Here is a 26,262-nt window from a genome sequence, read left to right as displayed (position 1 = left end):
TTTTTTTTTTTTTTTTTTTTTTTTTTTTTTTTTTTTTTTTTTTTTTTTTTTTTTCTAGTGGTGGGATCATGTGAGCACCTATAGACAAGGGACTATGAAAAGTATGACCAAGAACAGTAGGACCCTCACCAAAGTTAAAGAAATGCTAGGGAAAACATGGTCCTATCCATGCCAAATGTCACTGCATATCCTACCATGGCTAGAAAACAAATAATCTAATGCAATGTGGTTTAGAAAGAGAGGCGTTTGGTGGGTCAATAATCTGACCGACTTGACTGGGGTTGCCTTCAAAATACTAATATCTTGAAATTGATATATTTTGTGGGGACATCAAATCATTATTGCCACTTTCCTGAAATAATTTAGATAGTGTCTGTCATGATAACTTCTCAGTGCCTGATATACAATGTGCATGCAATAATTGGAAGTCCCACACCAGTAAAATGTAACTTATCAGTTTGCAGAAAGTATTGCTTCTGATAGAAAAGCTGATTCTGAAGGTAGCAAAACACTTCTTTACTAGTGAATGTAGTGTTCCCATGATTCACATAAGAATCCAGAGGCTCCTAGGCCCTAGCTCATTTTCTTTCTTGACTCTTTACTACTTGAACTGCTGTCAGAGTCCTTCTCGGCAATCTCTGATGCTGTGTGGTTTCTCCCATTGCCTGGCAGTTTTGGAATTGGAGGATTAGATGGAGGATGGCTGAAGTACTGGTGGGGGTGGATGGAGAGGTAATTCCCGGGAGGAGGATACCTATATCCTGAGGGATAAGGATAGAGTTGGAACGGATTCGCAGGATGCCAATATACCATAGGCACAAAAGAGTTTGTTGGATAGGCAGGGAGAAAAGGGTATGAAGACTGAGTTGAAGTATTGATGTTAGGACTAGTGATCACTGGGTTCGACAATGGCTGCACGTCGGTTGGAACCTGAGATGATGTTAGCTTAGGTGAAAAGGTGGCATTTGTTAGATTTGAGGCATATCCTGTCAGTTCAAATTGATCAGAATGTGGAGGAGGAGACTTAACAGCTGAAGTTTTCTCATCAAGATTCCCTGAAGTGGTTGTGTGTTTCTTGCTTTTCTGCTTTGAAGATGCAGCAATCTGGATTGTTTGCTGATCAGCCAAAGGATATGACAGAAATAACTCCTCTCCTTCTGCATCTTTGTCTGTTCTGCAACATTCTCAGGATTTGTTAAGCAGAACCGAAATGGGCTTCAAAACAGTAAAAAAAAACAAAAAAACTAAAAACATCATGGGATCAAGAAACACAAGTACTGTAATTCTGAATACCTGTAATACTTCTGAAGGAGATCCAAGTTCTTGTAATTGGTTTCCCTCTGAACCAGATCATTGGGGAAACCGGCCATAAACAGGAGCGTGATGCCTAGCGCCTTAAAGAAGAAGCTCCCACAACGAGCGTGGACTAGCATTGCCATTCTACATATTACTGGCCCGAAAGACTTCAACTTGTTTCTTCCCATTCTCTGCCTCACATATCTAGGAAAATGGAATAGACCATAAAGATGAGCCAAGAAAATTTAGTTCAGGAAAGAAATGGAACAGTACTTACTCATTTTGGGGGAGATTTCTTGTCCTTCCTCCATATTTGATGCACAGAAAGAGGCATGAGGGACAGCTAGCATCAGATGGACGCATAACCTTCTCTTCTTCGAGTATCTGAACAGGGCATAACGTTGGATTTTGTCGATTCGGGTAGAATATCTTCCTTCTAACACCTGGATTTTCATACAGAACATGCTCCTGACACAAAAGGGGCATTAGATTTGTGAAGAGTCGAAACAAAACTGATCTGTGTGCAAAGCCGAATGACTGAATGAGCAATAATTAACAGCTTACCCCAGGATTCTTTTGATCTACATAGGACTCTCCCTTCTGCAAAATGCTGAAATGGTTTAAATCTAATTCATACATATCCTCACAGCCATGCCTTATACCAAGAGATGAGAAAACAATAATTTTCCTTATTGTATGCGACTGTGCATTTTTCTTCGATAGCTCTTCCATTTCCAGGATTCTTTTCACTTCTTTTGGACAAAATGCCATCTTTTGATGCCTTCTCTGAACTGATGCAGTCTCACAATAGCTTTCCACTGCCATTTCTTTTCTGCAATTTTCCTCAAATCTCATTTGACTTGTGTCAGAGTGTGAACTCATTTCTTTAACATCTTCATTCAGTTCTTGGTTTCCATGTCCAGATGTTATTGCAAGATGGCTATTGAGCAAAGGAAACTGTACATTGATTTCCTCGCCACTTCGGGTGTTACCAGTTTCTTCCTCCCTATGCTCTCCATCTTCTTGATCATCAATGTCATCCCTGTCATTAGAATCTAACACAAAGTCCCTGGATTGTGGTTTATCAGAGTGCATAAACTGAGTTTCATCCATGCTCATCCATTTGACCAACCTGTCTTCAAGATTCTTTTCTTCAGTTTGTCTGCATTCCCTCTTATGGCTCTCCAGTAAATTCATTTTGATACTGCCATCATCTTGTTTACAGTCTGTCATAACCTTTTGCCTCTTAAACTTCCTGGTTTCCCATCTTCCATTTTCACAACTAGCCTGAAACAAAAAAAAAAAACAACTTTCAATGAGAAAATGCTTCACCCTTTTAGCTAGTTTGCCTCATCATCATCATCTACCATTAAAAGAAACAATGAATTGAAGCATGTGCTCCATCTCAACTAAAAGTTTAAGCTGATAGTTGGACTCTCAGAGTCTCAGCCATGGGTCAGCTTTGATACCAAATTGAAGCATGTGTTCCATCTCAACTGAAAGGCTAAGCTGATAGTTGAACTGCACATTTATGTTTATACAGTATATGCTCAACACAACGAACCATAGCCCTAAAAACTTTGCAGAAAGTAATGACATTAACAACACCATTAATATACTAAGTGCAAAATCGTGCATGTTTCAAGACTGCAACAATACCTTCTGTCTCTCTTGTAGCTGGGCTTCAAGCACCATGATTCTCTCCATGAGCTCTGCATTCTTCTGCCTCTCTCTTTGCAGCTCAGCTGAAATCTCAGCAATCACATTCAGACTCGCCGAAGCGTTCACCAAACTGGCACAAGACTGATGCATATTATGCTCCACCATAACCTCCCAATTCAAGAAGCAAAGAAACCATATATCTTACATCAATCACAACAAATCAACAATGCAAACTGTTATGGCTTTACATGCACTCCTGGTTTACCTTTCTGCTCATCATACCATGTTAATCTCATTGTTAGCCACAACACATATAAAACTGAGGAAAGCATCGCTGTTAAGGCCAGCTAAAAACCAACAGAATTAGAGAATATGATTAGGAGCATCCGAGGCTGATTATTCTGCTAAAAACTGTACTGTGCCATCCATGTTATAATAGTTTATTTATATAACATAGAGGAAAGAAAAATGTGAGAAACAAACAGGACTAGGTTACCATTGGCAGAAACTGATGAAGTAACATTATAGTAAGCAAGAACCAGAAGTTCCCAGAAACTAAAATACTATAATATGCTTATTGTCTTGGCCAGAGAGTCCAAGGCTGGGCTCCTTTTTTCCAGACAAAAAAGAAAGGGTTTGCACACGTGCACATGAATAGGATGTGTTACAGCATCACAAAATGCAACCTCACGTGCAATGGGAAGCTTAAAAATTGGGCTGTCAGAAAGAATGTGAAACTTAACCTTGGATTCCATATTCTTGAATTCAAAAATGGCCTGCAAACACTTCAGTTCATTAGGGCAGCCTTGCATTGGTTTTTGAGGGCAATGATTCCCATATAAAGGGGCTAAGGAAAATACAAAAAAATAGAATTGGGTTGCTAAAACAAATATCAACCACTTGCAAGTTGCAACCCTCAATCATGCCGGTAAGAACCTCTAACGACTAACGGTGAAAGTTAATAATTCAGGTATATCCATGTCTTTTATATTATTTGAGTTAACCGAATGAAATTTAATTTGTAAATTTTTAATCATCGAGCCAAAATTTTTATTACCGAATTAACTGAATTGAAACCTTTTTTGATTAACTGATTAATCAAAATTTTGAAATCTTTAAACTTATAACTAAAAATTAGAGTTTTTTGCATTTTTAGTCCCACGACTATCGTGTCACTTGCAGAATTGATCCACGACTTTCAAACTTTGTAATTTTGGTCCATAGCCATTGTTTTTGTTACAAAAATGGTCCCTTTTTTTCCCTGGCGTATTCACTACACACGCCCGCTGACGCATTTTGTTTGTTTTTTGTTGTTTTTTTTTTTGGCGTTGGTTTTTGTTTTGTTTTTTCTTTATTTCCTTATTCTCTTTCCCTTATCTCTCATAACTGACACCTCAAAAATCACTAAAAAAAACATTACTATTGGAGATGCTCTCACAGTTAATGTTAGTGTTGTGCAAAAACTGAAGAATACAAAAAAAAAAAAAAAAAAAAAAGAAGAAGAAGAAGAAGACAAAAAAAGGGTCTACTCAAGATTCGTATAAGCCCACCCGAGCAGAGCTGAACCCGACATCTTTAAACCGAACAACCTTATGAAACGGCGTCAGTTAATAGGATTCTGGTAGGGGGATAAAATCAAATCCGACCCACTCGAATATCCGAGAAAGGATAGGGTTACGTATGGTTTAGGGTCGTGCAACGCCGTTTGGTGCTAGTATATATATATGTTGAAAATGCTGAAATCCAATTGTTTCCTCATTTGCGCCGTCACGATTGTAGAAACTAGGGTTCCTTGACTTCCTTCTCCGAGTTCTCTCTGTCTGAGCTCTCACTTCTTTGATCTCTCCCTTCTCCCTTTGCAATTCTGATTTCTCTGAGAGTATGAGATTCTGAGTTATCTATTTCTGTGAGTTCTCTTTACTCTAATATGTTCTTTACTTCTCTGAGACTCTGAGTTCCACCCGTTCTGTAGTCCAGTGATAATCTGGTAAGTTGTACTAGTATAGTGGTGCTGTGGCTTGTGGTGGTGTCGTCGACTTTGAGTGGTGATATTTGTACAAAGAAGTCCTTGTTCTCGGGTAAGTTAATGTTGCATTTTTCTGAGTGAAAAGCCTATTGGTAAAATCCAAGCCTGTAATTTAGTAGTGTGCTAAAATGTTACTGTACTCCATATGAGTTTGTACAGGTCTAGTCTGCCTTCCTGCTCCTTTCAAGTCGTCGTAACAGGCGCCTTATCCCGAACTTCGTGCAACTTTCCATCCTAACCTTCTTTTTTTTTTTTGGAAAGAACCATCCTAACCTTAAACCCAGCGGCGCAAAGACCATTGGATTAATACCAGCATTATTATATATATATTTTAAAATTTTAAAAATTTCTCTCTGTTCCCGACCTTGTGAAATTACCACAAATTGTCAAGAATCAGACGTGAAGATATCGTTAGGGAGGAACCGAAAGGGTAGGACGGGTAATTAACAGCAGTGAGAAACTAGCTTGAAACGACGTCGTCCCCAGCTGAAGTGGAAATGGCGCCGTAAGGCGGTAGATATTTAACGGTGCTGTCGAGCTGAAAACGGTAAAAGGGGGAAGATTCTCTGGGGGGAGTGGTGAAACGCGAGGAATAATCGGGTTATCAAGGACAATAAACGGTGATCGGAATAATAAGGCCGGTGTCATGTCGGAAAAGGGAGTCCCAGTGACGGATAATATGGAGATTGAAAAAGATGATCGGGAATTTGGGGGAGACAACTCCTTGGAGCTTCAGCAGCAATCCCCTAAAAAAGGAGGACCGCCGAAGAAGCGTAGTGATCCGGCCGAGAAGGACGCGGGTTTCGAGGAAAATTCGGAGTCCGGAAAAGAGAATAGTGAAGAAATTGGAGCTGTAGCTGTAGCAGCAGAGGAGAAAATGTCCGGTATGAGTCACCAGAAAATAAAACAAATTCCAGTGGATGGCGGTGAAGAGGGAATTGGAATGGGGGCTGAAATTGAAGGGGAAAACGGGGGTTCAGTGAATAAGAAGAATAAGTCCGGTGAATTTATACCAGATGAAAATGGTGAAGCGGGAGCAGGAATAAAGGTTGAGAAAGAAGTGGAAAGTGGGGATTCAGTGAAGAAGAATAAGCTCTGTAATGCTAAAACACAGGAAAATGACAGTCAAGGTCATGATCGGGAAGAGGAGCTAATGAATACGGAGAATGAGGAAGAATTGGGTGGAAATCAACAAGAGGATGAGGGTTCTGCAGAGCTAATGAACATTGAAAAGGGAAAGGCCGCAGGTGGTGAAGAAGAGGAGGAGAATGAAGGTTGCAAATCTCATGCAAGGGCATTTCCAAGGAGGCAGTCAAGTCAGAAGGCGATTGAGAAGATTGGGGAACTCAAGGAACAAATGATGGAGTGGGATGAAGCAGACAAAGAGGTCAGTAGGAATAGGGGTAGGAAGAAGAAGATATTGGACAATGAGGGCCATGCTGAAGACAAAAGGAGGAAGCGAGGGAAAAGGGGTAAAGATGAAGAAAGAAGAGGAGAAGAAGATGGCGAAGAAGAGAAAGTAAAGGAAATTACAGAGAGTTCACGGACACTTAGACCTAGGAAAGTTAAGGATGAGGGTGACTATTCTGTGCCAAGGATCAGAAACAGGAGGGATGAGAATGTAAGATCTCAACTTCTTGAAAGTTGGTTTTATTGATTAATCATTGATATTTGTTATTTTCCTGGTACATTTTAAATTTAAAACTTGCAGGGTAATAAAGTTGAATCAAACATGTGCCACCAATGCCAAAGGAATGATAAAGGACCTGTTGTGCGCTGCACCAGCTGTAAGACGAAGAGATATTGTGGGACTTGCATGAGAACATGGTATTGATGTTAATGCTAGTATTTCTCTTGTGTGGTTTACATGCCTGTTTCTTGTAGCAATGGAGATGTGGCATGGATTTACCTGTTTTGGTAGTTTTGTGGTATTATTAAAAGCAACAAAGGAATTTTGTTGAGTTAGTTACTCCATATGTGATAGGCACTTTTGGCTATGAGTAATATTTTATTCTCTTTAAAATATGCTTCAAAATTGAAATGGTGCATTATCTTAACACAAATGCACACGGAAGCTAATATTGGAGCACTTACTTACTGCCTACTATTTGTGTCTTAATCATACCCTTACATATTACTGTATAAGTGTAAAATAGTAACATTTTTTTATCGGAGCTTATCTTGATCCATTCTCTGGTTATTGAGTTCTCTTGACAGTAATACTTAATCCAATAGTTTTATTTTCATCTGATATGCTCCTTAATCTTTATTGACATAGTCATTGTGACAACTTTTGTTCCGTGAAAAAGGTATCCTGGTATGCCAGAGGAGGCCTTTGCAGAAAAGTGTCCTGTTTGTCTCGAGAACTGCAATTGCAAAGCGTGTCTCCGATTAGATGGTCCTATAAGGGTTGGTTTCTTTTGCTTTTCTAGATTCTTGCCTAAATGGTGTTTCTCCTGAATATCAGTTCTATAGACTGACCTGAGTTTGCCCCTCCCCCTTATAGAAACTGAAGAAACTAAAATTTGAAGTCAGCAATGAGGAGAAGATACAGTACTCTAAATATATCTTGCAAGTGCTTCTACCTCTGTTGAGGCGATTCAGTGCAGAGCAAATGATGGAGAAGGAGATTGAAACCAAGATTCAAGGTAATTTTTTTTAATTCCAATGTGGTGTGGCATTATGGTTCAGATTCTTCTTATTCCAAGATTTTGCTTTCTTTTCTCTACATTAGAGAGTTCTGGATGATGGCATTGTGTGCTTGGCTGCACCACAGTTTGAGATATATGGTTCTAGTACAATATAAAAGCATTTATTGTCTTATTGATACCAGGAAATAACCATAGTTGAGATTATAAAAAAAAAGCACTTCATGTAGGGTCTGGTCAATACAGAACATTCTACTATATGGCATTTGATCATATGTTGAAACTTCTCTCTTCTTACTTCTGTTGCACACCAAAAGAAATACGTTTTATCGTCATTTTTTTGTTTTGTTTTTGGGTTCCTAAGGGGTAAGACTTTCCGAGTTAAAGCTACAGAAAGCAAAGTGCCAGCTGAATGAGAGGGTGTATTGGTAGGTTTTGCAAATGCTGTGTTTTTTTGGTATGTGAAATTTTGTGCTATTGCATGCTAATATTTTGTCTATTTTACATGGTTTCTGCAGTGACAACTGCAGAACATCAATTTTTGATTTTCACAGAAGCTGTTCAAACTGTTCCTATGACCTTTGCCTTACTTGTTGCCAAGAGCTCAGGGATGGCCATCTGCGGGGCAATGTAGAAGAAATTGTCATGGAATATATTGACCGTGGGCTGGATTACTTGCATGGTAAAGCGAGTGAAAGTACTACTATGGAAACAAACACCAAGGAATTTGTTGAAACAAACTCCCTTGAAGATTCTAAGTCAGCATCTGAAGTGAAATCCACCTCTCCAACAAAAAGCCTTGAATCCCTTGTTGGCTGCTGTCATGAATGGAGATCTGAAGAAAATGGTAGAATTTTTTGCCCACCAGAGAATATGCGTGGTTGTAATAAGGGAACTTTAGAATTAAAGCATCTTTTGGGGGAGTGTTATGTCACTGAGCTGTTAGCCAAAGCGGAAGAAATAGCAAAGTCATGCAAATTAAATGATATGCCTGAAAGTTCTCAGCGGTTGTGCTCTTGTTCAAAATCAGTAGATGAAAATGCTATTGATAAAAATAAGTTACGGAAAGCAGCTACTAGGGAGGATTCTAATGACAATTATCTGTACTGCCCAGCCGCTAAAGACATTCAACACAAGGATCTGAAACATTTTCGATGGCATTGGCTTGAGGGTGAGCCTGTTATTGTCAGTAATGTGCTGGAAACTACTTCAGGATTGAGCTGGGAACCCATGGTTATGTGGCGTGCTTTTCGTCAGATAAAACATCTAAACCATTCACGTCATTTAGATGTGAATGCTCTTAACTGCTTGGACTGGTGTGAGGTCAGTGCTGTATTCTTTGTCCATGCATAACATAAATTATATATGATGCAGCTATACGTTTAGAACATGTTTCTTCATATATTTATTTCAGAACTGGTTGATCTTTTGGAGTGGTATTGTATTTATTATTGCTTTGTCTGGTTATATTTTTCTAATTATCTTCTTGATAAATGGTCTGTCTCTGCACATGATTTTCTTACTTTAGATGCAATTATCTGCAAACAACTGCTTTTTCTGAATGAGAATTCACTGATGATTTTTGCTGAAGGAGTGGATTGTTCTCATCTTTTGGTAGTTTAATAAACAGCTCAGTGCTCTTTTTTTGTTTTGGAGTTCAATATTTGTTGTCTTGTTGAATGCCTGAACCTCTCAAGTCAGTTTCCTTGTGTGTATTCATGTTCTATTTTCCAAGCTGAATGCTGTATGATGACATGCAGGTTGAAGTCAATATCCACAAGTTTTTTGAATGGTATAAGAATGGTACAACTGATATTTATGGATGGCCTCTTATTCTCAAGTTGAAAGACTGGCCTCCATCAGATTTATTTGAGGAGCGATTACCTCGTCATGGTGCTGAGTTTAAAAACAGCCTGCCTTTCAAGGCATATACAGATCCTCAAAATGGCTACCTAAATCTTGCTACTAAGTTGCCAGAGAAGTCCTTAAAACCAGATATGGGTCCCAAAACATATATAGCTTATGGTGTTCCACTGGAGCTGGGGCGTGGAGACTCTGTAACTAAGCTGCACTGCGATATGTCTGATGCGGTATACTATGTTCCTTTCTTTTGTCATTTTTGAATGGATCATCTCAGTTATGGCTAATGCCAGTATATAAACCAGATAATTTCATAAATAGTTTTTCCTTTCTTTGTTCTATAAAATAAAATGCTTTGTAAAACTAGTATAGCTAGGGACTTTGGTTGCATTAGCATTGACCTTAGGTTATACAGCTTGATCTTGCTGCAGACCTGTTTTATATGTGTGAACAGTGCATGCAATGCAATTTGTATATAGACTTTGCCCCTGTTAGGGTTGATTGTACTTAAATTTGTATCAGGTGAATGTCTTGACACATACTCAAGGTATAAACCTAGAATCCAAGCAACTTTCAAAGATTGAAGAATTGAAGGGGTATCATGCTGTCCAGGACAAGAAGGAACAGCAGATGATTCATAAGCTGGACAAATGTGAGGATGGACTTCATGAATTGAATGAGGAATATTCTCAACAAGATTCTTTGGTGAACCCAAATTCTGTTGATCAAGGGGATGAGAAATCTTCCACTTCTTTTATGCTAGAGAGTAATGATATGTGCATGGGAATATTGGGTACAGAGAATGTGAGTAGGTCTTCTGAAACAGGGGCAAGTAGTCAGGAGAATGAAAATGAAAGTCACAATTTTAATGGGTCTCAGTTATTCTCTGATGTGTTTGAAGAAACTGGTGGTGCTCTCTGGGACATCTTTAGGAGGGAAGATATCCCTAAGTTGGAAGAATATCTCAAGAAGCACTTTAAGGAGTTTAGGCATACTTATTGCTCCCCAGTACCAAAGGTATTATGTTTTACATGATTTATATCTAATTTCAATTATGCTCACTATGCGTCAGGAGACTAATATTCTCAGCTTTCACTTAGCTTTTACTTTGCCAGTTTGTTTCTTTAATTTATTTATTTCAACCATCTTGGTTTTATTTGTCTTAGGTTGTTCATCCTATTCATGACCAAACATTTTACTTGACTGTGGAGCATAAAAGGAGGCTCAAGGAAGAATATGGTGAGGTTTCTCTTATATAATAGTGCTACCCAAATGCATCATGATTTATTTCCTAAAATACATTATATTCTGGTATATTATATTGTACAGGAATTGAACCATGGACCTTTGTTCAAAAGTTGGGGGATGCTGTCTTTATTCCAGCAGGCTGTCCTCATCAAGTCAGAAACTTGAAGGTATATTAGCTTATTTCTGTGATTTAATTACTGCTCTTGAATGCTCCAAAATGCGAAGTTAGACTACAGGACTATTTGTTGGCAGCTTTTCAGTCCTTTTTAATGTGTTGGTGGTATCAAACTCTGTCCGTGCTTTTACTATGATGTCTTAATTCCTTTTACTATGATTCTTTATATAATAGATTTTCATATCTTTCCCTTTCTGATTAATGATGATCTTCATCTGCTACTTGTGGCAGTCATGTATAAAAGTTGCTCTTGACTTTGTTTCTCCTGAAAATGTTCCTGAGTGTGTGCGGTTGACTGAAGAATTCCGAACTCTTCCCCAAAATCACAGGGCCAAGGAAGATAAACTGGAGGTATGATCTCTATTGACACATATATTTCTTGCATATGCTGCTAGTATCTGTTTCTCTATTGCTTTTACTTCAAGTGTTATAACTGCTAATGATGCAGGATGAGAAGGTATTAGTGATTTGCTTTTGTTCTAGTTGTTTCTCTCTCTCTCTCTCTCTTCCAGTATATTTTTGTTACTGCTTTAATTTTTATTGGTTTACTTTTGTTATCTCATCCTTTTGCCGGTTGATCTCTCTCTGTTTTATTTTATTGAGTCACACAGTCACACTTGTGTGAGACCATCTCACGGATCTTAATCCGTAAAATGTGTCGAATCTAGGATAGTTGCTTGGTAGAAATCATAATACCTATTACAGAAAATTTAATACCAATTTGAAATAAATAAATTGCTACTTATAATAGATTACTGTAGTATTTATATGTGAAATCGTGATACTCCGTACTATTTAGGGTATAAAATGATTGTTACTAATGATAAATATTGTAATACTTATAACTGAAAATGTGATTCTTACAAAATGTAATTCTAATGTAAATATTGTAATACTTATTGTAGAAACTTTAATACCAATTTGAATTTAAAATAAATCATTACTTATGATAGATATTTTAATACTTATATGTGAAATTATGATACTATTTAGGGTAAAATTGATTGTTACTAATGATAAATATTTGTAATACTTATAACTGAAATTGTGATATTTACACACCCAATTGTCTACAACCCGACCTTATATGTGAGATGGTCTTACACAAGTTTTTGCCTATTTTATTTTATATTTTTTGAAATGATAAGTAAGGATATTAGAATTAAACAAGACATCCAGTACACAAAAAATTATAGGATTCCACCTGCAGGGTAGGGGTTCAATTCCTGCCACGAACATTGGGGGTTTGGGTTTGAGATGAGCTCTTTGTGCATAGAAATGTCTCGAAGCAAAATTGGCTCAATTTTCCTACTCATGGACCTGGGAGTAGGTTCATGGGTTCCAAATATAGTGAAACCAGGGTTATCAAAATAAAAAATAAAAATTATAGGCATCCAAGCTAATAAAGACACTCAAGTTTCAACCTATCAGAAGACTTCTATGGAGCCAAAAAATGTATGTTAACACAAAGATCTCTTAATCTGTTAGGAGGCATCATCAACCCATTGAAATTTGGATAATTTCTTTCATTTCCGATCAGCAATATTAAGCTTGTAATGATTTTCCAGTTTCTCTTGACAATCTAGTTTTCAACAATGGTTTCATGACAAGCCTCCCAATCAAAAACTAAAATAAAATAGAAATATGAAACAAGGAAATTTTATGAGTGTCCAAATCTGGTACCAAGGGAAATAGTCCTCTTCATGGCAGTTCAGCACAAGCCTAAATGGATTTAAAAGAAAAGACTTCTTGTTAGTGGCCCAAGGGATCTGATCTCACTGTTGATGCTACCCCTGGTGGAAGTATATGGAACTTGACAAAACCATATACCCCTTTACCAGTGCTAGATATGATGTAATTTTACCTTTATTGCTGACACATTTTTACCTTTTGGATAGATTACGTTTTATAGTGTATATATATATTTTTTGGATAAAGTTCTGCATTAGTAGACTTATAATTAAACATAATCTGTTTATATCCTGTACAGATTACTATGAATTGTACTTGAAAAAAAAAATAGCAAGTAAAATAGAAGATTTTGGTCTAAAAAGTTTCTTCTCAAATAGGTGAAGAAAATGGTCATTTATGCGGTGCATGAAGCTGTGGAGGATTTGGAGAAGTTAAATTCTGTAAGTATGCTCACTTGAATGTTCTATAACCATGTACTTATCGGCAACGGTATGTGTTTTCTGTTTTCCACTCCTTACTACCTTGCTTGCTGATGTTGAATAAAAAGTTACGGAGCAAGTAGAAAACTGCCCAAATATAATAAATGAGAAACTAATTCTGCCTATCATCTTCATCCATTCTATGCATGTTCCAGGTTGTATCAGTTTCACTTAGGTCCTTGGATAAATAGCAGTGGAAGTGTTTTATGCTCTGTCCTGTTATATAAGATTGATTATTGTCTGTACTGATTGTGAGTGTTCTTGTTAAGCCTGCAGATGTTTTTAGTCTCCATTAGGCGCTGTACGTGTGTTTTAATGTGTGGTTTCCTTTGCAGGAAAGGAGAGAAGAGAGATTGTCTGAATGACACTGGAGGGAATGTATGTGACTGCCCAACTTATCTGCAGTAGAACATGTGCTCATATTTACTTGGCCTCTGGAAGATGTTTGTTGTCTGTAATGATACCATAACAGCAAATGATCCTTGTTCCTATGCTTATCATATGGTAAAACTCTACCCAATGGTTGTGGCTGTTGATAAAGTTGCCAGATTTTGATTGAGAAAGGGTGGAGAATGTGGAAAGTAGCTGTTGCTTCTCATCAATTCATGGCTTATTCACTGTTCTAACTTCTAACAACAGCTCCAACAGTTGATCCAACTCCTGTTGGTTATTCATAGTCATAGATATAGATTGATATTATTATGTTAAACACATTTTATAAGTGTTTAGATTATATGACTTTATACTTTGGCTCCTCCCAACTCGGGTTACAGACTTACAGGTCTCTTATGAATTTTCATTTCTGATTGGTGATTGATGCAATAGGAGTTGTTTGGTCTAATTTTTATTTTGAGCATGTTTCTTATGAACAACTCAGTACCACCCAAACCTTTGGGTGGTAATTGTGAGTTTTCCGCGTTACTTACAAAAAATGGTGGATTAGAGGTGGTGGAAATTCAGACAGAAACACACTGCATATGCCAATGAATGGTTAAAGAATTCAACAAAAAATCAGCCTAATGATCTGGTAAAATGATTTACATGAACCGGCAAAATCAGCCAATTACCAAAATCAAAAAGGAGAAAATCCATAAACCTAGCATATATCATGGCTTTCAATTCACTTCCGGAATGCTCTGCAAACGGGGCCTCCATGATCGTTGGCGCAGCATTTCGGAACCACCACGATTACCGGCGTCGACCAACAATCCCGCCAAGACTTGCTCCGCCGCCGTCTCCCCTTTTCCCAGCAGCTGCTCCAGCTGCTTCTTTGAGATCACGATCTTCAACTCTCCACTCGAAGGGGAAGAAGAAGAAGAAAAAGGAGACGATGACGGCGTAGATGAGGAGAAGGATGCACTGCTTTTATTATCACACAACAAACCCTCCCTCTCTGCAATTATCTTCTCCGGCGATACCCATTCCCACTCATCCCTGTCATCCTCCGCCCACACCATTGACGACGATCCACGCTTAAGACAATTCCCCATCTTCCCAAATCACAACCTAAGCTAGCTAGCTAGCTAAAAACAGGCCGCCTGGAAACTAATGTATTCTATACAGAAAGCTTTGATGCATCAAAACCTAGCAGAGGCAGAAAATGAGAGGGGAGAATGGCATGGCACCTCCATATTTATACTATCTTCAAGCCCCCTTTTTTTTTTTAAGTCACGGAAGAAACCATCAGCCACTATACGAGGGTGCATACTTGATAAACCCTGTTTTGTATCATAGTCGACAAATGATTACAAAAAATGATAAACTAGTCTAGTTTATCTATAGTAAATCCGTTCAAACCGAGATTAATAGATTATTCCCTTAGAGTCAAACTTGTAATATTACGACAGTCTAACCAATTTAGTTAGAATTGTTAATTTTTTTTTTTTAATTTAAATTTGAGAAGGTAGTTAGAATTGCTGGATTTGTTTATTTACATTTGAGAAGGTGGTGGGAAGGCTGTCGGAAAAAGAAAAATATTTTAAAATTACAAACGACACTTTCTAGTTTCTAGTAGTTGACCAGAATTTGGAGTATGTGTCGCAGTGTGATAGGCTGCAGGGTGGCTAGCTGCCAAGCTTTGGCCCCTTCGCCGTTACGGCTTCCTGTGTTTGACTTTGAAACGATAAGAAATCTAGAAGTCGATCTGACGCCGTCAAAACAGAATCGAAGACTACAACTACGTTCACACCTTGTCTTTTTGCATGGATTTCACGTAAATAAACGGACATTAATGATGACTTATTACCAACTTTTCAACGTCCATTCAAATTTTCTTTTTAAGAGTTATTACCAAGCCATATTTGGTTCCTTAGCCGGCTTAGCTCAGTCAGCCGCCGATCATATTTTTCGGTGATGTGGAAGGAATATTATTAAGATGGGAAGAGACAACATTAGTAGAGATGATTAGTCGTCTAACATGGCATCCTCGTATGAACACATATATGTAAATGGAATCGAAGACAAAAATACTTCACTTACCCTTACCACATGGATTGACTTAAGTTCTTAATCTAATTCGACCATTTTTATTTGGAGTTATATCTAATTGAATCAGAACTAATTAGTTTAAACGTTCATAATTTATTACAAATGAGACATTGTCAATTATACGAGTCATGCCATTTATTTGATATTAAATTGATAAATTTTCAACGGTTAGTTAAACTTTTTCTTAACGACTTAACAACAATAAAAATATCTTTTTCTTCAACAATTTACGTTTCTCTGCAACTTTACAACATAAATATTTTGTTCTTTCAACCGTAAACAACTTATTTCTCTATCCCACAAACCACTAACTACAACAAAAATAACCAATCAAGACCCCTTCTTCTATTGACAATCTTCAACAATGTTTTTATTGACTCTAATCAAAATGCCTCCATAGACATTTCCAATACAATAATACGAACGATTGATAAGTATTTAATTTTAATATACTTAAAATTCATTTTAGTACTTTCAAAAAAAAAAACTCATTTTAGTAATATACTAAAAATGAACATGTATAATATTATCGAAAAAAAATGAACATGTATAATTATATTAGTTGCACACCTTACAATGTGGACCATTTTAAATGAATCCATAATATATTGATTGCCAAATAATTGGATGGCCTAATTACAAGGCCCGGTAAAGTGGGGGAAAATGGGCTCTGGCCCAAAAATTAGGTGAAATTGGGTGACCCATAGCTTCATGCGGTTTCTCTGCGTCGCCGTCAATTACAGAAATGTATTTCCGACCGGCCGGTGTTTCACTGTTTCAGATTCTCGGTCTCCCTATGTCCGTCGGCGACATCGCCTTAGGTAACTTTTTTGTATTCATACGAATGGTATGGTTTTAGCAGTTAGCTGGCATGGTTAAAATGTAAATCGGTATTTCATATTGCGGTAATCTTTTTAGAACTTGGAAAACCGTAACTCGAAATGCTCTAGTGGAACTTCGTAAATGAGAAAGTTGAAGTTCATCATTTGTGTTTTCCGATGTAATTTTGGTGCTATTATTGTTGTGTATTGTTGTCCTTACCATTCAATTCTCGTTAGATATTGCTAAAGTCTAGAATGAATTCCCGAAAAAGCTGATTTTTCTTCTATTATATTGCAGGAGTATAGTATCTTCATCGTATTCCAGGCCAAAATCCTCAAAACGAAGAAACATGTATTATCTTGTCTCGTCAGGGCGTCGTGTTATTTCTCAGATTGCCGTTGCAAACTATTTTAAGTGTTTTTCTACTTTGTATTCTCTTTCCTCCTTGGATTCTTCCCAGTTTGGGGGTTCCTTTGGGGAAGAAAATGTTGGATTGAGAGAAAATTCTGATCTTGCCATTTTACTTGCTAGAATTTCTCCTGGGAGCAGTGAGGATGAAGTTTTCCAGTCTCTTTTATCTGATCCGGCTTGTGATGCTATGCAGCTTAATCACAGCCTTGTTGGAAGGTTGCTTCATTGTTTTAAAGATGATTGGAAGTTGGCACTGGGTGCTTTTAGATGGGCAGAATCACGCCCGGGCTATAAGCCTTTACCTGCATTCTATGATAAATTGGTGGACATACTAGGGAAAACGAAGAAGATGGATAAGATGTGTGCATTGGTAGAGGAAATGCGTGAAAACCATATTGTCACTCTCAGTACTATAGGAAAAGTTATGAGAAGGTTTGCAGGTGCAGGAGATTGGAAAGGAGCAGTGAGAATATTTGATGAGTTAGGAGACTATGGTTTTGAGAAGAACACCGAATCCATGAATTTGTTACTTGACACTCTTTGCAAAGAAAATAGAGTTCAACAGGCACGTGAAATCTTCTTGGAGCTTAAGTCACATATTCCTCCAAATGCAAACACATTTAACATTTTCATTCATGGCTGGTGCAAAGCTAACAGTGTAGATGAAGCACATTGGACGATTCAGGAGATGAGAGGACATGGATTTCGCCCTTGTGTTATCAGCTACTCAACTATCATCCAATCCTATTGTAATCAATCTGACTTCAACAAAGTTTATGAGCTTCTTGATGAAATGCAAGCTCAGGGGTGCCAGCCAAATGTTGTAACCTTCACCACTATTATGTGTTCATTGGCAAAGTTTGAGAAGTTTGAGGAAGCGCTGCAGATTTCTGATAGGATGAAAATGGTTGGTTGTAAACCTGATACAGTTTTCTATAATGCCCTGATTCATACATTAGGCAGGGCTCACCAACTAAAAGAGGCTGAATATGTATTCAAAGTTGGAATGCAGATAAATGGCGTCAAACCAAACACTTCAAGTTACAATTCCATGATTGCAATGTTTTGCCATCACAGACAAGAACAAACAGCTTTAGAATATCTGAGAGAAATGGAAATTTCACCATATTGTAAACCTGATGTCCAGTCATACTCTCCTCTGCTGAAGTTGTGCTTTAGAGATGGGAAGACCGATAATTTATTGCCTAAGTTATTGGATAGCATGGTTAATAAGCACCATTTAAGTCTAGATCTAGCAACATACTCACTTTTGATCCATGGATTATGCAGATCAAATAAATGTGAATGGGCTTATAAAATTCTTGAGGAGATGATAGCTAAAGAGATTACACCTAGATATAAAACCTACAGTCTTCTTTTGGAGGAAATCAAACAGAAGAATATGTTTGATGCTGCCAACAGGATTGAAGAATTAATGAAGAAAATGAAATCCTCTTGAACAAGTCTGTATTTCTAGGGAGACTACCTCACCACACACATAAATGAGTGGGTTGGTCTTCTTCAGCTGTGTAACTCCCTTTATTGGAAGGTACTAAAGGGAATTATTGGCCTTTTTAGGTCATAAATACAAGGACGAAGAATTTGTATGTCACATGTAGTGTATCATATCACTATTGACAGGATGAAGTTTCCACTTCACTGGATTGTTCTGTGGATTTCGATTTTGGCACTTCTTTTATTATATTTCATGGGAACCAGAGCAGAGTTGTGGTGCAGCCTAATATTGAAGATCATGTTATTGGGCACAGTAATTGCATGGGCTTCCACAAAGGAAGTCTAACTGAATGGGTATTTGGGAATTTGACTGCAGGTTTCTTTCATTTTACGATGATTTTTTCCTGTATAAATTTCACATTTATTTCCAAATTTGGTAATGCTGTCAGATCATGATACATAATGATGAGCTATGGTTCTACTTGGTAGTGAATTGTTAAATTCTTGAGTTGAAAATGTTAACTTGGACTTTAAATTTGTCTGCTCTTTTCATCCTCAAAGCAAAGAAGTAGCAGATTTCTTGAAATATAGATTATATTTTTCAGCTGCTGCAGACTATTTTAGTTTTTTAGTTTTATTTTAGTTTTCAAGTTGTCCTTGGGCATAAAGCTTACAATATTTTCAGCTCAATATGTGGGGTTAAATACAGTAATGTTTAGCACTATTGGAGATGCAGCAGCCCATGTGACTGTAGGACATCCCATAGACTGCATTAAGTGAAAGCTCAGAATTAGATCTCATGATCCCATAAAGCTTTTATTAAGACAATTAGACAATATAATAAAACCAAGATAAACTAAACCACTCCAGTTTCTTGTGAATGCATAGACTACATTGCTTGTGGGTCACCAGAATAGCATTGTGCTTCATTCTTGATTTTTTCAATGACATTGTGAGTTGTGACTGTTAATAAATTCTTACCTGTAGGACTGTTAGGTGTAATCATAGTTATTGTATTCTATTTGAAATTCAACACTGCTGACCAGGCTTTCACACTCTTGAGTATCCCCTGCTAATATTTGACTCAAATTTTGTATATTCAACTAAATGTGAAAAGACTATTCTCTTTATTCTATTTATTAATGGTTTCTTTGATAGCATACAACTACATGATTCTGATGTGTAATGTACTTCTTGTCTTCTTGATAGCTTAGAGGGCCCAAACTCGAAACTGGAAGAAGGGATTGCAGTCGAGCAGAGTAGATATTCTTGAGCAATTTGTCCCAGACCGCAATGAAATCATGTGTTGTTCTTGAGAGGTTTTCCAGCACTTGAATTAACACCCCTGGAATTGTTGCCTTGGTAGGTATACCATGCAATATTCTTACCATTGTGAGACTAATTTTGATTCGACCTGAGTAGAATTTGACTTTTACTCGAGGAAATGTTTTGCTCAAAACTCTTTAACATGAGGCACATATGCAAAAGTCAACTCTCCGATTTTACAATTATATTAGTAAATCTTTTCTTCTCTGTTCACTAGTTGTTCCAAACTGCAAACTGATACTTAACATTTACTTCCTCATCTAACCCCTCAGTATAAGGAACTGTCTTTTTCAAGAATTTGGGGACTTATTTAGTATCATTTGGTCTTTTACAGGAGCTGATCCACAGATTATACCAGAGGTGAACCTTCAACCCTGATCATATCCCACACATGCTCAACAAATGCCTACATTCAATCCCTCAACCTAAAGGCTGAGCACAAGTTTTTCAAATGTCTATTGCTTTGCTCATAAAGACTGAACTGATTTTATTTTTCTTTGATTTACAGAGAAGTTCTTAGCCACTATCCGAAAGATTTTTTTAATGTTCTTTTCTTTTTTCCTGAATAAAAAGTGGTTGGTACATACAATTAATTGTTAGCAACTACAGTAAATAAGTAGCATTGAATATTGTTTTCAAAAAAAAAAAAAAGTAGCATTGAATATTCGAGGACCGAATCAAAAGTATTTTTAAGCTTTTAGGCAAAAAAAATAATTGGAAAAAATGTCAAATAGGCCATTGAACTTATCGCTTTTGTGCAATTGGGCCATTGAACTTAAAAAGTGTGCAATTCAACCATCAAACAAGCAAAATTTGTGCAATTGGACCAATTTTACAAAAAATTTTAATTCAATTTGAGTTAAAAACATTTCAATATTGACTCTCAACTAGTATGGTAGAAGAAAATGTCACTCTTAATACATATATGTTAGTAATATAATTGGATTTTACCAAATTTTTTTTGTAAAAGTGGTCCAATTGCACAAATTTTGCTTGTTTGATGGTTGAACTGCACACTTTTTAAGTTCAATGGCCCAATTGCACAAAAGCGATAAGTTCAGTGGCCTATTTGACACTTTTTCCAAAATAATTAAAGTTCTCTAAAAAAGAAACTGGAACTGTGACGGGATCCCGGACTCACGTGCCATGCGTGTGACATATGAATATGCAATACACAAAGCGTGAAACAAAGGCAAATCATGGATTTTGATGTCCTCAGTCCTCACCCAGTTGCCAATAAATATTTTTCCCAATAAATAAATATTCAGCATAAGACAAGCCCCCCAACCGTTACATCTGTTTTGAGTTTTCACACTGAATTTGTTGTTTGTCCTTTTAAAAAAAAAACTTTCTTATGATAAAAATAAAATAAAATAATTACAGTACTAATATTTAATTTTAAAATGTGACAACATGTTAAACTATATCAAAAAATGTTGATAACTGTTTTAGGAAAATAAAGAATATGACAGAAAAAATATGTTTCAGAATCATAATTAGATTATTTTGTTTAGACATGTAAGTTCGAGTGGGAGACGGATCTTAAATAAGAACTTATAATGAATATACCTTTTAAGCAAGTTATTAAAATCGCACCTAATATATATGAAAAATCATTTTCAGTCTATTATTTTTGTTTATTGAACAAAAAAAATTAAAAATTGACTGTTTAGAAAATGAAATTTTATGACTTTGATGTTTGTTGTTATGAATGAAGAGAAATATAATTAATTAATCCAATTAAGAAGATAGAAACTTCTATTATAAGATTGAGATTGTTTAGGTTGAACGATTAAGTTGGTCCCATGGCTTCGAACTGGAAATTTATTCTTAAACATTAGTGGGGTCTAAACACACTAATATATACAGCTATGTAGATTACTGCTTCAGTCCCCACACGCACACTCTTAAGCAGGCAGCTGCACCTCATTCATGGCTTCTGCCCCAACCCCAACCCTCTTTTTCTACATCTTTCTTGCTCTGCATTTCTTTATCTTCTTTTCTCAAATCCCCAGTTTCCATTTTCACTTCTGAACTCTAAAGTCACTGTCTTTCTTAGAAAACTTTTGACCCCTTTAGAGGGGTTATTTTGACTGATTTTTTTCTCTCAGGGCGTGAGTGAGTTTGCAGAGGGAGTTTTGGATCAAATAGAGCAGGCATGAGAAAAAGGGCAGCTCAAAGTTGGGAACTTTATAATCAAAATGTGCTTCTTCTAGTGCTTCTTCTTTGTGAGTATTTTGAGCTTTATCTGTTAATTTCTTGCTGGGTTTACTTGTTTGTTGCATGGATCCATTGGTTTATTGATATGGTGTGAAAGCATGATTTTCTTTCAAGGAAACTAACTGGGTCTTTTGATTGATTTTCTGCTACATTTTGTTTTGTTTGCTAATTATTGTTGTTATTTTCTGTAAGAAACAATGGGATTTTTGTTGATTGGAATGTTCTGTAAATTGGGTTTAACAAAATTTTGTTGAAATTTCACTAACTCGTGATTGCTGTCTTAGCATTATCTGGATCATCTCTGCATCAAAGGGTCATTGTTGATTGGACAAATTCTTGCTAACCTTGTTTTCAAGTCTGTGACTTATTGAGTGGGACAGACCTGCCATGTTGTTTTGTCAGTTTTAGGGTTTTGTTGTTTTTGTTTGAAGCAAACTTATTGCATTTCCTGTTCTTTAGCATTCTAGTTTAATTTTTAACATCACATTATGATTACTTTGTCATCATGGGCACTAGCAAAAGTGCCATGACTGGATCTTTATTGAAATCTTGGCAGATTTGCCTAACATATCATGATGAATGCAAGCACAGTACCTTGTATTTTCCTTTCTATGAAGAATCAGAACTATTGCTTACTGTGATGAATTCACTAATTGTTCAGGTTTTCATGGCTCCAGTTGTAATCCACTGAGCAATCTTAAGGGCTCTGTATTTACAGACAAAAAGGATAATGGTCTTTTGCCTCAGATCTCCCCATCTGCAGCTCCTGAGGCGCAGCCCCTTCTTCCTCTTTTGGCACCTTCTCCATTGGCACCATTCACTAATAGCAGTGTCCCAAAATTATCTGGTTTGTTTCACTTCCATAATATGCAAAATTCTCAAAAAGATTTTTTTTTTTGCAAGATTACATATTTTAACCCATCCCCACCATCTTCCGCACCAAAAAAGCTGACCTCCTTTGATTCCCTATTGCAGGACGTTGCCCATTGAACTTTGCTGCTGTAGAAAACATGATAAGTGTGACGTCAATTGATTGTGCAGCTCCATTTGCAGAGTATCTAGCTAATGTAATGTGCTGCCCCCAACTAGAAACCACTCTATTAGTGCTTGCTGGCCAATCTAGTAAAGATACAAATATGCTTGCGTTAAATAGGACAATAGCAGAGCACTGTCTATCAGATCTTCAGAAAATTCTCGTGAGCAGGGGTGCTAATGATACTCTGCAACATATATGCACTCTTAACCTGTCAAACCTCACTGAAGGTTCTTGTCCAATCAGTGATGTGCGTGAGTTTGAGGCCACAGTGGATTCATCTAGCCTCCTTGCTGCCTGTGGGAAGATTGATCTTGTGAATGAGTGTTGTGAGCAAATCTGTCAAAATGCTATAACCGAAGCAGCTGGAAAGCTTGTCGCAAATGCTTATGATCTTTTAAAAACAGATGGATCTCATGCTCTACCTAACCACTCTGCCAAAACTGATGATTGCAAACGTGTCGTGCTCCGTTGGTTGGCAAGTAAACTTGATCCTTCGGATGCAAAAGATGTTCTTAGAGGGCTGTCTAACTGCAAAAATAATCGAGGTGAGGAATGCTTAACTATTTCTCTCCTATTAAAATGATCTTTTCTCTTTAGACTGCTTTATTTTTAACTAGTGTAATCATCTTTTTTTCCCCATTCCAGTGTGCCCTTTGGTTTTTCCCAACATGGGCCATCACATAAAGGCTTGTGAGGACAGGATAAGTAACGAGACAGCATGTTGTAGTGCCATGGGGAGCTATGTGTCTCACTTACAAAGGCAAAGCTTTATAACTAACTTGCAAGCTTTGGATTGTGCTTCTTCACTTGGTCGGAAGTTACAGAAGGCTAAAGTTACCCAAAATGTATACAATCTCTGCCACATTAGTCTCAAGGATTTTTCTGTCCAAGGTCAGTTATTGTTCAGGATACCAATTTCGCTCTCGTTTAAGATGTGAAGCTATTTACCAAATGCTAACGTGGGAATTTGTGATTATGTTACATGGTTCATTCTGGATATCTCCGAACAACTTCTCCAGTTGCACCAGATGGTAATTTTCCTATTATACTTGTTAATCTACATCTCATCAGTTACCTTTATATTGGTTCAGCTTTAGTGCATAGGTTTTCAGGTTTAACTCGAGCATACCTTAAAATAACTCGTGTAAACTAGCTTTGAACCTTGTTTAGTCACTCGGTATCATATCTTAGCCTAACTCTTATTTCTTTTTTGTGTAGTGTCTGGGTGCCTTTTGCCTAGTTTGCCATCAGATGCGATACTCGACAAAACCTCAGGGATCAGCTTTGTCTGTGATTTGAATGATAACATTCCAGCTCCTTGGCCTTCTGCATCACATTTACAAGCCTCATCATGCAATAAAAGTATGTTCACTAATTCTTTATATGAGTAAATTTTAGTTTGGTCCCAAAAGTTTAAATCCTAGACGTTTTAATATTTTAAATTTGATCCTGATCTTATGATATTAGTTCCAATTAGTAGAACCAAATACAAAATTTACCCTCCTTTCTATTTACTGCACCTAATATCTCTCATTTCTTTTTTCCACCCAAAATATGCCTTAATTTGAAAGGTCATACTGCCACATGAACGGTTAGTAACTAATGTATGTCTGAACTCTCTTCTTGCAGCTGTAAAAATTCCCGCACTTCCTGCTGCAGCATCTGGGCAAAAGTGTAAGAACAGATTTGAGTTCTCTCCTTTTTTGAAAAAAAAAAAAAAAAAATTGGATATCCAAACCCCCATATTTGTCTAAACAACCTACACCCTATCCTTTTATCTGACTGAAATTCTTGTACATTTGTCAGGTCTTTATGCTGTAGACAAAAGGTCGGTTCTGATCCTAGTAGTCTCAGCAGTGGTTGTGCTTCTGTAAAGTTATTCGCCAGTCGCCACCTTTCTCCTTAAGTTGTATGGGAAACGTTAATGGTCTTATCAATCCTTGCAAGTAAGGAAGCCATTGAAACCATAACGCAACTTCTGTATCAGATTAATCTGCAATAATCCAAGAAAAATTTGTGGAGCTGAGGCAGAGAATGATACAAGGGAGTAATATATATCACATTTAGTTTTCTCAAGCTTTGAATCAGCATAGCATTGATTCCTGTAAGTTGTAATAGAACTTTTTTTTTTGGAGAGAGACATTGCTGGAGATGAAATTCCATGTAATTATCAAACATCTTAACCAACCGGCCATGTAGATTTCTTCAAGTCCTGAGAATATTGCTGTGTTGTATTAGATTAGATAGGTTTCTAGCTTGCTGCTTATATGGTTGTAAATTTGAATGTTCTCTCAGGACTTAAAAGAATATTATGGTCAAGCGGCATAGTTATGGTTATTATTATTATTATTATTATTATTATACAAGAAATATCATATACATTATTACTAGCTAATGCCTATATATATGTGTGTATATCAATTCAAGTCTAAACATACTTCAATGAACTCTTAATTTAAAGTATTCCCCTTATGAAATATTCTTGTTCTAAGCATCCATAAAGATAATTCTACCCTAATCCAAGTCCTAAGTAAATCTACTCACACATCATATGATAATTAAGAATAATAAACAAACAAAGATTGAAGATATAAACATGATAAATTAAATAAAGTAAAGAAAATAAGATAAGGAAAAGAAAGTTTCTCTATTGATGAACTCCTTGAAGACTAACAACAATCCTTGCTACAAGCTTGAAGTTGATGAAGTTACAAGATGGAAAATACTTAACTTGAAACTAAGATACTAAGGCTAGGAGACATGCTTTCCAACTTTCTGAAGTTTTTGATCTTCTTGCTCTTTGTCTTTGTCCTTTAGCTCTCCAATATCATCTCATCCCTTCTTTTTGGCCTTGTCAACATGCATTATATTATCTTCCACGCACTCTCTTTTGTTTCTTCTTCCATGTAATTAGCAATGAATCAAGATTACGATTTCACAAATCACCTAACATTTTGGACTAATGCTACAAAAAAGATTGGGTGAAATATTTTGAAAGTGACCTTCACAATGATCAAATTTTCTTCATATATATTTCTTCAAAAGAAGATAAATTACAATTATTAATCCAATGAAGAAAATAAAGATTATTATATGGACACAATTGTGACATTTTATTGGTAAAATGAGTTTAAGCATGGATATAAATATGAATAATTATACACTATGCTAATCACATGGCAATGTCATCCTGTCAGATACTTTTACTGATTTAGCTAGTATTGCACAAAATTAATCAACATTTACCAGTACTAATTTAATAGGTTTCCTTCCCTGGTCACCCAAAAACAATTGACTTAACTAGTCCTAAGCCAAAAATAAAGGGCAAAAATTTGTGTGAGAACATTTCAGATGTGTCAATGAGACATGTTAGATCTTTAATTAATGAGGTCAAAGATGGAATCTATTAATTAAAAATT

At 36.7% G+C, this 26,262-nt stretch overlaps 4 protein-coding genes across 7 annotated transcripts; 3 read left to right on the top strand and 1 right to left on the bottom strand.

Moving 5' to 3' along the window:
• Window positions 1-5,443: 5,443 nt before the first annotated feature.
• On the top strand, window positions 5,444-13,933 carry LOC116028592 (lysine-specific demethylase JMJ25-like). 2 transcript variants are annotated; one of them, XR_004100179.1, is made up of 14 exons: window positions 5,444-6,605; window positions 6,696-6,811; window positions 7,294-7,393; window positions 7,491-7,632; window positions 7,997-8,060; window positions 8,151-8,955; window positions 9,393-9,722; window positions 10,015-10,509; window positions 10,659-10,731; window positions 10,822-10,907; window positions 11,147-11,266; window positions 12,985-13,047; window positions 13,242-13,337; window positions 13,422-13,933. XR_004100179.1 is itself a non-coding variant. In XM_031270352.1 (13 exons), exons 1-13 carry the CDS (start codon window positions 5,631-5,633, stop codon window positions 13,449-13,451), a joined length of 3,399 nt encoding a protein of 1,132 aa, XP_031126212.1. In that variant the 5' UTR covers window positions 5,446-5,630; the 3' UTR covers window positions 13,452-13,933. The 2 variants fall into 2 exon arrangements, 1 of the variants encoding a protein (XP_031126212.1); XM_031270352.1 differs by lacking the exon at window positions 13,242-13,337 and having other exon boundaries at window positions 5,446-6,605.
• A 104-nt stretch (window positions 13,934-14,037) lies between these two features.
• LOC116028593 lies at window positions 14,038-14,688 on the bottom strand. The gene has a single exon (XM_031270353.1). It carries the CDS (start codon window positions 14,574-14,576, stop codon window positions 14,202-14,204), a length of 375 nt encoding a protein of 124 aa, XP_031126213.1. The 5' UTR covers window positions 14,577-14,688; the 3' UTR covers window positions 14,038-14,201.
• A 1,617-nt stretch (window positions 14,689-16,305) lies between these two features.
• LOC116028443 (pentatricopeptide repeat-containing protein At3g04130, mitochondrial) lies at window positions 16,306-20,176 on the top strand. Of its 3 annotated transcripts, XR_004100151.1 has the most exons (5): window positions 16,312-16,394; window positions 16,693-18,637; window positions 19,471-19,623; window positions 19,922-19,947; window positions 20,096-20,163. XR_004100151.1 is itself a non-coding variant. In XM_031270159.1 (2 exons), the coding sequence occupies exon 2, from the start codon at window positions 16,745-16,747 to the stop codon at window positions 18,263-18,265; it is 1,521 nt and encodes a 506-aa protein (XP_031126019.1). In that variant the 5' UTR covers window positions 16,312-16,394; window positions 16,693-16,744; the 3' UTR covers window positions 18,266-19,172. The 3 variants fall into 3 exon arrangements, 1 of the variants encoding a protein (XP_031126019.1); XR_004100152.1 differs by having other exon boundaries at window positions 16,306-16,394; window positions 19,922-20,176; XM_031270159.1 differs by lacking the exons at window positions 19,471-19,623; window positions 19,922-19,947; window positions 20,096-20,163 and having other exon boundaries at window positions 16,693-19,172.
• A 1,318-nt stretch (window positions 20,177-21,494) lies between these two features.
• On the top strand, window positions 21,495-25,201 carry LOC116030107 (uncharacterized GPI-anchored protein At1g61900-like). Its single transcript, XM_031272237.1, has 8 exons — window positions 21,495-21,815; window positions 22,469-22,654; window positions 22,783-23,388; window positions 23,489-23,734; window positions 23,863-23,874; window positions 24,062-24,205; window positions 24,473-24,517; window positions 24,650-25,201. The coding sequence occupies exons 1-8, from the start codon at window positions 21,746-21,748 to the stop codon at window positions 24,715-24,717; spliced, it is 1,377 nt and encodes a 458-aa protein (XP_031128097.1). The 5' UTR covers window positions 21,495-21,745; the 3' UTR covers window positions 24,718-25,201.
• The last annotated feature ends 1,061 nt before the right edge of the window (window positions 25,202-26,262 follow it).

This window comes from Ipomoea triloba, chromosome 9 (genome assembly GCF_003576645.1).
Source record: "Ipomoea triloba cultivar NCNSP0323 chromosome 9, ASM357664v1".
Lineage (NCBI taxonomy): Eukaryota > Viridiplantae > Streptophyta > Magnoliopsida > Solanales > Convolvulaceae > Ipomoea > Ipomoea triloba.
The sequence above is the reverse complement of the archived record's forward strand: the minus strand, read 5'-3'. Positions and strand labels throughout refer to the sequence as shown.

Coding starts and splice junctions, on each gene's coding strand:
- LOC116028592 (XM_031270352.1), top strand. CDS start 5,631: ATGTCGGAAAAGGGAGTCCCAGTGACGGATAATATGGAGATTGAAAAA. Junction 8,061..8,150: donor CTGAATGAGAGGGTGTATTG/GTAGGTTTTGCA, acceptor TGGTTTCTGCAG/TGACAACTGCAGAACATCAA. Junction 8,956..9,392: donor ACTGCTTGGACTGGTGTGAG/GTCAGTGCTGTA, acceptor GATGACATGCAG/GTTGAAGTCAATATCCACAA.
- LOC116028593 (XM_031270353.1), bottom strand. CDS start 14,576: ATGGGGAATTGTCTTAAGCGTGGATCGTCGTCAATGGTGTGGGCGGAG.
- LOC116028443 (XM_031270159.1), top strand. CDS start 16,745: ATGTATTATCTTGTCTCGTCAGGGCGTCGTGTTATTTCTCAGATTGCC.
- LOC116030107 (XM_031272237.1), top strand. CDS start 21,746: ATGAGAAAAAGGGCAGCTCAAAGTTGGGAACTTTATAATCAAAATGTG. Junction 21,816..22,468: donor TCTTCTAGTGCTTCTTCTTT/GTGAGTATTTTG, acceptor CTAATTGTTCAG/GTTTTCATGGCTCCAGTTGT. Junction 22,655..22,782: donor CAGTGTCCCAAAATTATCTG/GTTTGTTTCACT, acceptor TCCCTATTGCAG/GACGTTGCCCATTGAACTTT.